At 38.5% G+C, this 11,267-nt stretch overlaps 1 protein-coding gene across 1 annotated transcript in view; it reads left to right on the forward strand.

The window, feature by feature from the left end:
- Positions 1 to 917: 917 nt before the first annotated feature.
- Positions 918 to 11,267, forward strand: part of EMC2 (ER membrane protein complex subunit 2) — a 43,708-nt gene continuing 33,358 nt past the window's right edge. Inside the window, exons 1-4 of the mRNA XM_006085207.3 lie at positions 918 to 1,007; positions 5,386 to 5,499; positions 6,005 to 6,069; positions 7,352 to 7,437. Of these exons, the coding sequence (XP_006085269.1) occupies positions 968 to 1,007; positions 5,386 to 5,499; positions 6,005 to 6,069; positions 7,352 to 7,437 (305 nt within the window). The 5' untranslated portion in view covers positions 918 to 967. The remainder of the gene's footprint in view (positions 1,008 to 5,385; positions 5,500 to 6,004; positions 6,070 to 7,351; positions 7,438 to 11,267) is intronic.

The following is an 11,267-nucleotide window of genomic DNA, read 5'->3' on the forward strand; positions in this document are numbered from 1 at the left end:
GGGAAACCTCTGGGATTGGATGAAAAGTAAAATGACAGACACAGGCTTCTTTTACACAGGTGGGTACAGGATAGTTAACAGCCAATAATTAATAACAACGAGAGGATTTGTGGTTTCCCTTGAGTGGTGCCTATGCTTTGAAGGGTCCAGGGAAAAGGAAAATTACTTTTGACATTGCAACGATATGTTACCGTGGATGCAAAAAGACAACAGACAGGCTCCGTTAAGGTAAAGCCTGACCTTTGTCAGGGAAGCTACCCACCTGGGACAGGACTACCCACCACAAACTGTTTAGTTAAATCAGTTCTAACTTCAGACCATCTTTTGAGGTTCCTTCAGGTATGTGAGTTTGCAAGGCCCCACGCAGGGCTTCCCTGAGGCAGTCAGGTTAGCCGTAATAGGCAACAGCCGAATCCCACTTAGTCCCTCAAAGAGACTTAAGGAAAAACGTAGAGAGTCTCGGTTCATTAAAAAATAAATGGAGAGAGATGGCGCTGAGGAAGAAGGAAAGTTGGGGACAAATAAGGGATTCGGGCAGAACGTGGCCCTGCAGCAGGCCATGAGAACAAGGAACTGATTAGGGAGCAGGAAGAGAATAAACACACCTAGGCGGAGAAAAGCGAAAAGCCGGAAGTGCACACATTTAAAATCCCGCATTCATTAAAACTCCGTGGTAAAACACACACCTCACGCCCATCAAGCTCAGCCGCCTGGGCATCCTCCACCTCCCAGCGCCGCTCGCCCCGCCCCCTTACCCGGCGTGGGCGTCCTCGACGTCCCGGCACCGCCCGCGCGCCGCCCAGCTCGCCCCGCCCCCTGGCCCGACAGCCCCTCCGCAAAGCCGCGCGCACGTGCGCGGCGGATCCCGCCCCCTGCGCTTTCTCAACCAATGAGAAGTGGTGTCGTAATTCGTCACGTGATCGCGTGTCTCCGCCCCCTCCCCCAGCTGCCTCTAGGTTCTGAGAAGATGGCGAAGGTGTCAGAGCTTTACGATGTCACTTGGGAAGGTAACAGCAGGCGGAGCGGGCGCGGAAAGACCAGAAGCCCTGGGAACGGGTGCGGGACACCTGGTGCCCTTGGAGAGCTGAGCTCTCTGCTCTCAGAGCCGGCTGAGTGGAGGTGGCGGCCAGGGAGGAGGTGGAGGCTGATCTGTACCTTGGCCCGGCCGCCCACCGGTGTCGGCGGGGTCCCCACCGCTTGTGTTCAGCGATAGACAAGACCAATTCAGGGGCCCAGGGCAGCTTCTCTGAGGCGGGCGGGACCCGGGGCTCCTGGGCGGCGCGGGGCGGGCGGGTAGGTTCCTGCAGCCAAGAAGTACAGGACCTGGAAGGCCCTTGCATTGAGCGCCGTGTAGGAAGGGTTACAACTTGGTGCAGAAAAGGTGTGTAGAGACCCGTGAACAGATGTCATTTTTCTGCATGCTGCTTTACGTCTCGTTTCCTCTGCAAAGCTGGAGTTCTGACATCTTCCCTTTTTAATGACTCCTGGTCCCACTCCTCCCCAGAACACATTTACATACACAGCAGAACGTCCTTCTTAACTCCCACAGGAATGTCTTTTCTGAAGGGAAAAAGGACCGGTATCTTGGGCATGTGCTCACGGGTGATGGACCTCTTCCCCATCCCGGTTTAATGTAAGGTGACGTGTGTTCTTTAAGTCGGGAAGCAAACTTTGGGCCAGTTCTGTGACAGAGATGTTTTCCCTTGTGGAAAACTTGAGCCGGAAACATGCTTGAGAGAAGAGCCTTGAGTTTCTCTAAGGTATGAAATATCTGTATTTGAAATTCTTATGCGACTTAAACAGCTTGTGTGTTCAAGGAATGCCATGTTTCAGTGGTTAAACAATGGCCTGATCACCTGTGTCCTGAAAGTTGTATTCACCCGTGGTGAATAAATCTCTCCAGGATCACAAAGTTGCAAACATGTATGGGAGAAGGTAAAATTCCTGTATACTTGAACCGAATTCAGTGATTATTGGTTTTGTGGCCTCCAGCCCACCGTGAATCTCAGTGTTGCTACCCGTATGGGAGAATTCCATGATATTAAACAAGAAAAGCGCTTGGTGCTATATCTTGGATATAAGAAATTAAGCAACATACAGTCCCTACCTTCATGGAGTTCACAGTCGAATGAAGACAAACCTGTCAATATGTAGTTTTTTGTTTTTAAATATATTTTATTGATTTTTTTTACAGAGAGGAAGGGAGAGGGATAGAGAGTTAGAAACACTGATGAGAGAAAAGCATCGATCAGCTGCCTCCTACACACCCCCTACTGGGGATGAACCCGCAACCAAGGTACATGCCCTTTACCGGAATCGAACCCGGGACCCTTCAGTCCCCAGGCCAACGCTTTATCCAGGGAGCCAAACCGGTTAGTGCTGTCAATATGTAGTTTTAAAAGGCTTCTCACAACATGTTTCTTAGGCTGGATGGTAGATAGGTGGCTGTTATTTTTAATGTTTTTTTTGAAAGTGTTGCAAATGTATCATGCTTTTTGTTTTTAGAAAGTGCTGTTTGGAAACTTCGTTCAGTATAAGTTCCTTAGGTGGTAGTGTCATGTATATAATCTTAAGGAATGAGTAGGTATGTACCATCCGACAGGGTGATTTAACTGAGTAACTGGGACTACCCTGTGGGCATTCTAAAATAATAACTACGTCACAAGTTTGTTGAGGAACAAGAGAGAAAACACGTGAAAGTGCTTTTAAACTAAGTGCTTAGGAAAAATGATCTGGCTCCCACCTATGTCTCTAGCTTTGACTTAAACTATTCTGTCTCTCCGAGCTGACAGTGCTGCCTTTTGTTGAATTCCCTAAATGTGCCATGCGCCTCTTGTATTAGGGCTGGGCGCATGCTGTTCCTTCCACCAGGAGTGTTCTTTCCTCATTGTCCCACTCTTGTCCTCATTATACGTCATCATTTCTCAAAATTCCCCCCAACAGTCATATATTTTAAAGAGTTTTCCTTGACTATCCCACAGCCCTTCCCCATCCCTCCAAAATTTTAAAAAGGGAAAGAAAAACAACAAAAACAAAAAAGCAACAAAACCTGCCCCTCCTCCTTTAACTATGTGTTTTTATACTCTTGAAGCGCTCGCCCAGTTCTGTTAAGTTGTAAAATTTTCTCTCTCCTAGAATGGAGGGAGGGGCCAGGCCTCTTGTTCTAGTGCCTGATTTATGTGAGGAACTCAGTATTTATTTGCTGACTAAATGAATTGTTAATTAGATTAATAATAAACATTAATAAACTGTTACCAAAAAAACTAAGTAATTTTTCTAGTGTTGGAATAATTTCTTTATATATTTCTATGAGGGCTGTCAGTTGGACCTAGGTCCTTAAGAATTCCTTTGAATCGTATCATGAATTAAAGTTGTGGAAATGGTTAGTTCAAAGAGTACTGTAAATCTTGTTATAGGAGAAGTGATCACATGTTTATAAAAGACCTATATAGTACATCTAACGTTCTCCTAGTCTCTATTAGGTTCTATAAAAAAAGTAGGATATATGGTTTATTTATTCAGCCAGTTGAAAATTATTGAGGTTTATTAGAGGAGTTATTATTTAGTGATTTGGAGGTGGGACAGAGTTATAAGGAGGGTTCATTGAGGTTAGGGTATTTGGTCAGGATATGGATAGGATACCTTGCACAATGCCTGGCATCTAGCAGGCACTAAATAAATATTTGGTGAAAAAATTTGTAAAATAAAGGCATTTTAGTTGTTCATAGTGTCTCTTCTTCCTCTCTTTTTTCTTTTTCTTTTTGTTACTCTTCACCCGAGAATATTTTTCCATTGATTTTTAGAGAGTGGAAAGGAGGGGAGAGATAGAGAGAATCATCCATGTGAGCGCTTGGTTGCCTCCCTTATGCACCAGATCAGGGCCAGGGATCAAGCTTGCAACTGAGGTATGTGCCCTTGACCAGAATCAAACCTGGGACCTTTCAGTTCCTAGGCGGATGCCCTATCCACTGAGCCAGACCGGCTAGGGCTACTTCCTTTCTTTTTATTCAGTCCTTCAAACAACCACAAATTGGTTTCCATGCTCTATCACTCCAGTAAGGTTTCTGGGGAGACCTAATGCCAGGTTTATGTGTTTTTGTACATCTATACTACATTTGTCATTGCAGAGCCCCCCTTCTGAAAAATTCTTTCCTTGGTTTCTTAATAACATTAAGGTTCGCATTTTCTTAGACCTTTCCTTTGCTCTCCTCTACATCTGTCTGCATTTTAATTTTTGTGTCTCCAATGCTTCTTTCCTTAATCCTCTTCTTAATTTATTATCAATGGTTATATTAGACTGGAGATATATAGGCTCCTTACTGATGTAGGAAAAGGTATTAAGTGGTCCATGAATTCCCTGAAATTATATGCAAAATTGAGTGTATGTAAACATGTACTTGTTTTGGGGAAAAAAAATAATTCAAAGGTCTCATAACTTCAAAGAGATCTAAAAAAGGTTAAATGTCTTCTTTGGGCAATCTCAACCACACCTAGCTTTAGCCTATATGCTAAATAGCATGTTAATTAAACATATATTTGAGTACTTTGTACCAGGCACTGTTCTAGTTCTTGAGGACACAGTACTGAACAAGACATTTGAGGTAACAGATCCCATGGAACATCCCATGAGATTTCACTTCCTTTTTTTTTTTTTTTCCAGTTGATGGGATATGCTGCATTTCTGATCAAGTGGAGCATTTACAGAGACTTGAGAGTTATTTAAGTTTCAGTTTGCTAACATGGCACCTGGAGAAAAGTGGCTCCATCTTGGGCCTAGAAAGTTATTTCAATAATAGTTTGGTTATGAATAAGTAGAGTAAGACTGATGAAAATTGAAGACCATTGGTAAATGAGATATTTGACAGATAGGAATCAATTTTTCTCTTTTAGTCTCTAGTTCATGGGCAGTCTGCTTCTTAAAGGGCTACTATTATTCCCTGATTATGAAAATTTTATATTCTTGAGTCAGTGGATTAACTTCAGGAACACCTTAAATTTTTGAGATTTCTCTGTATAATTTTATGCATTTTTGGGGGGAAAATAATCCCTTTTATCAAATTCTGAACATTTTCTAGAATCTCAAAAATGTTAAGATACATAATTGCTTAAAGGGATAGAGGATCTTTGTAGTGGACTCCTGCCATTCATTACTTTTAAAGGTAGTTGCGTTATTTATAATATATTTGTAGTCTTCCAAAGGATCTGTCTTTCTTATTAAATTGGTATTCTGCTTTATGAACTTTGAGATACATGGACTTTTATATTAGTGTGAGTTTATTTTCTTTATCAAAAAAGTTGACTTCATTTTAGTAATTTTGACATTGATCAAATATATATATGTGTATATATATATACACACACACATAACAAGTTTTTTGTTTTCAGAAATGCGAGATAAAATGAGAAAATGGAGAGATGAAAACTCAAGAAATAGTGAGCAAATTGTGGAAGTTGGAGAGGAATTAATTAATGAATATGCTTCTAAGCTTGGAGATGATAGTAAGTTTTTTAATTTATTATATTTATGCTTAGCACATGTCTATTTACCATTCTTAGTTTTTTAAAAAAAATCTTATTTTTTCTAGTGTTTATAGCAATTATCTGTGATTGTCACTTTTTAAAAACTTCTCAGGAAGACTAATACTTTATTTTGGGAAGGCTTTATAATTTCTGTTAGTAGTAAAGCCATCACATAGGCGTTTTTGTTTTAAAGCTCAGGGCTGCAATCCTGGTCTGTTCAAAATGTATTTCATAAAGAATCCTTTAGAACAGTAAAGGTATTAGATAATTGGAAATTTTTTTTTACTTGATAAGATACTTAAATATTTTACATTGCTGAAGCATATAAGGATACCTTCTTTTCTTAATTGCTGATAAAATACAGTAAATAATTTTCAGTTATAAGTACTTTTCTCTAAAATACCAAACAGGAAGAATTCATTATCTAGTTTCTGTTGGAAGATCTTATAGTAAATTTAGTTTTTTTCTCTCTCTATGTATCTAGTTTGGATCATATATGAACAGGTGATGATTGCTGCTCTAGACTATGGTCGGGATGACTTGGCATTGGTAGGTATTTAAACTAATTTTATTATATATTTAATATGCTTCATGGATTATATGTATAAGACTTAGTATATGGCTTGTATAGAATGCTTTCTATAGCTGGTTTTCAATGCTACTCTTAAGGGGAGGTAGGCCTAACTGGGTACTTTGAACACAGTATGTTCTTAAATCTTTTTAACAATCGTGAGAAGTAGATATTTAGTATTCCAGTTTTACTGAAGAGGATAAATTAGTTGAAGGTTATCTGCTTACTGGTTGAATTATGCTATATTATACAGTATGTAATGAGAAGTAGATAATTTAAAACAAGTTTATCTTTTGGGTTATTGAATATCTTTCATAGCATATGTTGTTATACTGTTTTGTAATATTGTAAATGTATACCTTAAACTATTAGCAAATCCTAACATTTGCAGAGCATGACTTAAATTACTAATGCTCCTTTTAAAATAGAGAATGATAATAGCTATATTTTGAGCGCGTATCTGCTAGGTACTATGCTAAATGCTTTACATCATGCTTTCTTTAATTTTCACAATTATTTCTTTGTTTGTTTGTTTTTTGTTTTTCCTTACCTGAGGACATTTTTCCATTGATTTTTAGAGAGAGTGGAAGGGATGGGGAGAGACAGAGAGAGAAACATCGATGTGAGAGAGAGACATTGATTGGTTGCCTCCTGCACACACCCAGTTTGGCTCAGTGGATAGAGCGTCAGCCTGCAGACTGAAGGATCCTGGGTTCGATTCCAGTCAATGGCACGTACCTAGGTTGTAGGCTTCTCCAGGCCCCAAATCAGGATGTTTGTACTGACAAGATTATTATAATTTCAACAGAGAAATATTAAGCAAAGTATTAGTAGTAGGTGCCAGGGACTTAAAAGTACTACCAAAGAACTTAATTTTTATCTAAAGAATCTTTATGCATAGTTAGGAAGAAAATGCCAGGAAACTGTTGTAGACATTTAAATGAGGCTTAACACATTATGTAGGCAATTTTTGAGAGTAATATGGTGGTAGTATTTGAAGTTATTAGTGGACACATGATCTGCTTATTTTCCTACTTATTAGTGTGATTAGTGTCTGAGAACTGATGATTTCTTTCACTATAATTCAGATTTCTCCTTTTATCTCATTATTCATTAGATTAATATCACTTCATTATATTACACTAGTGATATTACTTAAGAAGATACATTGAAGACTTATGTAGGTCATTATTTGTAGCCCATTTAGTGTATGTAATATAATTACTACTTTTCAAGTCTTGTTTACCAATTATTTTTTAGTTTTGTCTTCAGGAGTTGAGAAGACAGTTCCCTGGCAGTCACAGAGTCAAGCGACTAACTGGCATGAGATTTGAAGCCATGGAAAGGTAACTGAGTCTTGTAAATAGTGTGGTCCCATTTGAGAACAGCAAATATGAGGCCTATCTTTATGTTCTCCTATGCTTATGGCAACATCATTGATTGTGCAAGATCTCTTGCTCCTGAGATTCAGCGTAATCTCAGCATAAATCCTGGCCTTTACTCCCAATAAATAGGATTTGACATAAAAGTGTAATCCACTTCCCATCTTTGGGCTAATGAAATAGATTATATTTTGGAATAAGAATTGGCTTCAAATAATCCTGGTTTTAGGATTTATTAGCTGTTTACCTAGCAAATTATTTAACTTGAAGGTTTTTTGGCTTCACTTCTTTGTAAAGCCAAGAATATTACCAACTTCTCAGAATTTTTTTGGGACTTACAAATAAATATATGTGTAGGACCCTCGTAGGCACTCAAGGTATTTAAGCTATTATTATTAATTTTTTTATTGAGATATGATTGACATATACCTTTGTATTAGTTTCAGGTATACAACATAATGATGTGATATATATGTATAATGAAACAATTATAGTAAGTAGTTATCCATCACCACCCATAGTCATAAGAACTTTTAAGATCTGCTCTCTTAGTAACTTTCAATTATAACACAGTCTTGTTAACTATAGTAACCATGCTGTTAATTATTTATAACTGGAAGTTTGATCCTCTTCACCCATTTCACACACTCCCACCCCCAGCTCCACCCCCACTTCTGCAACCACCAATCTGCTTTCTTGATCTGTAAATTCAGGTTCTTTTTGATTCTACATGCAAGTGAGATCATATAGTACTTGTCTTTCTGTCTGACTTACTACACTTAGCATAATGTCCTCAAGGTCCATCCAGGTTGTCATAAATGGCAGAATTTCCTTCATTTTTATGAGTAAGTAATATTACATTGTATACATGTCACAATCTCATTCATCTGTTGATGGACACCTAGGTTGAGCCATGTCTTGGCTATTGTAAATAATGCTTTCATGAACATGGGGATGCATATATCTTTCAAGATAGTGCATTTGTTTCCTTCACGTAAATACCCAGAAGTGGAACTATTGGATTAAGTGGTAATTTTAATTTTTTAAAGGAATCTCCATACTGTTTTCCATAGTTGTTCCAATTTACATTCCCACAAACAGTGCACAAGGGTTCTCTTTTCTCCATGTTCTTGTCAACACTTATGTCCTGTTTTCTTGCTACAGTAAGCTGTGATTATCTGTGTTTACATGTCTTAATTTTGGGGGCAGTGGTTTGACCTGTGACTTTAATTCTCTGATGGATCTAGAGCAGTGATGGCGAACCTTTTGAGCTCAGTGTGTCAGCATTTTGAAAAACCCTAACTTAACTCTGGTGCCGTGTCACATATAGAAAATTTTTGATATTTGCAACCATAGTAAAACAAAGACTTATATTTTTGATATTTATTTTATATATTTAAATGCCATTTAACAAAGAAAAATCAACCAAAAAAATGAGTTCGCGTGTCACCTCTGACACGCGTGTCATAGTTTCGCCATCACTGATCTAGAGAGTTATTGGCTTGTCCAATTTAGCTTTTTTCTTGTGTGGATGGGAGTGACAACTTCCAAGATCTTTTTACATGCTGTTCCAGGAACCAGAAATGTTGAACATCTTTTCATAAAATTATTGACCATTTCTATATCTTCTTTGTTTTTAAATTGGGTTACTTGTCTTTTTATTATTTAGTTGTAAAAGTTGTTTATATATAGTCTAGATACAAGGTACTTATCAGATATATGATTTGCAAAAATAGTCTGACACTTTTCATTTGCTTAGTGTAGCAGTTTCAACCTTTTTCATCTCAAGGCACACATAAACTAATTATTAGAATTTTGCAGCACACCAAAATATATATTTTTTGTCGATCTGACAAAAAAAGGTATAATTTTGATTCATTCACACAGATGGCTAATGTTATATGGGCTGTTGTCATTTTTTTATTTGACAATCTAAGGAAAAAGAAGTCATTGTTTCTGACTTAATAGTCAGGTACTGCATGTTTTAAAATTTTCTGTGGGCCACAGCACACTGGTTGAAAATCACTGGCTTAGTGGTATCCTTTGATTACCAAATTTTTTGATCTTTCATTAAGTCTGGTTTATTTTTTTTTCTTTCTTTTACTTTGGGTGTCATATATAGAAACCATTGTTTTATCCAAGGTCACAAAGGTTATGCCTATCTTTTAAGAATTTTATAGTATTAGTTTTTACATTTGGGTCTTTAACCCATTTTGATTTAATATTTTTTATGGTTTGAAGTACGTGTCTACATTTTTCTGCATATGAATATTCAGGTGTGCCAGCACCATTTGCTGAAAAGACTATGTTTTCCTTATTTGTCTTGGCACCCTTGTTAAAAACAACTAAATATAAATGTGAGGGTTGAATTCTGGGCTTATCATATATTGTACCATATTGATTCTACACTCTATTGATATTGTGGCTTTGTATTAAGTTCTGAAATTGGGCATTGGGAATTCTTTAGCTTTGTGTTTTTTTTTTCTCCAAGATTATTTTGACTATTTTGAATCCTTTGAATTTATGCATGTATTTTAAGATCAGCTTATTTTCGCCTTTTTAGCTTGTTGTTTCAGGTAAGACAATTATCTTGTACCTCAATTGTAGTAGTTTGTTTTAAGCCAGATTTATTGATATAATTTTTCTCAACTCCTTCACTCTTGGGCTTATATGTTTGTTTGTGTGTACATTTTAATCTCTTTGTATCCTCTCTGTGAGTTAGCAAAGGATATAGATAAAAAGGTAAATAAAATAGTATTAGTTTAGGTTAGCAGAAACTAATTTTGAATCAGGACAGAATGGAAGAAATCTGAAAAGATTGCTCCTGAATCAGTGTGCTGCTCTAATAATTGTTTTTTGTTTTATCTCAAGTAATATGAGTCCCTAAACCATTCTTAAAATATATGAATAGCAGAATACATTCCATAGTCCAAGATGAATGATTTTTAAAATTATGTTGTGAGGGATTGAGTGGTACTAGTTTTTAATATTTACTATTCCTTTCCAACCAAACAAAATATTGATATGGTAACAAGAACTTATTGTTAAGTGTTACTTCAGAAGTGTTACTTCTAAGAAACTCAGTGAACTTTAATTTCTTTAAGCCTTTTTAAAAAATGTTTTTATTGATTTTAGAGAGAGGAAGGGGAAGAGAGAGAGAGAAACATCGACCCATCGGTTGCCTTCTGCACACTCCTCGACTGAAACCTGGGCATGTGACCTGATGATGCTCCAGCTATGTGAGCCATACCGGCCAGGGCTAAACCTTATTATTATTATTATTACTAGAGGCCTGGTGCATGAAATTCGTGCACTGGAGCGGGGGGCTGTCCTTCAGTCTGGCCTGCGCCCTCTCGCAGTCCGGGACCCCTCGCTTCTTACCACCCGCCTGCTCGCTGCTCCTTACCACTTGGCTTGCTGCTCCTTAGAGCTGCTGCGGAGGAGGAGCCAGCCATGAGCCCAGCTTCTGACTGAGTGGCACTCTCCCTGTGGGAGCGCACTGACCACCAAGGGGCAGCTCCTGCTTTGGGCGTCTGCCTCCTGGTGGTCAGTGTGCATCATGGCAACCGGTCATTCTGGTTCTGCTGTAATGGTCGCTTAAACTTTTATTATATAGACTAGAAGCCCAGTGCACGAAATTTGTGCACTTGGGGGGGTCCCTCAGCCCGGCCTGCATGCTCTCGCAGTCCAGGAATCTGAGGTCAGGTCAGGGGCAGAATGCAAGCCATCTTTATGTGCTTATTTTTCTACCCTTGGGAATGTCCCTCTTCTGGCTTAGGCCTACTCCCCCAGGG

Source organism: Myotis lucifugus, unplaced genomic scaffold, assembly GCF_000147115.1.
Source record: "Myotis lucifugus unplaced genomic scaffold, Myoluc2.0 scaffold_17, whole genome shotgun sequence".
NCBI lineage: Eukaryota > Metazoa > Chordata > Mammalia > Chiroptera > Vespertilionidae > Myotis > Myotis lucifugus.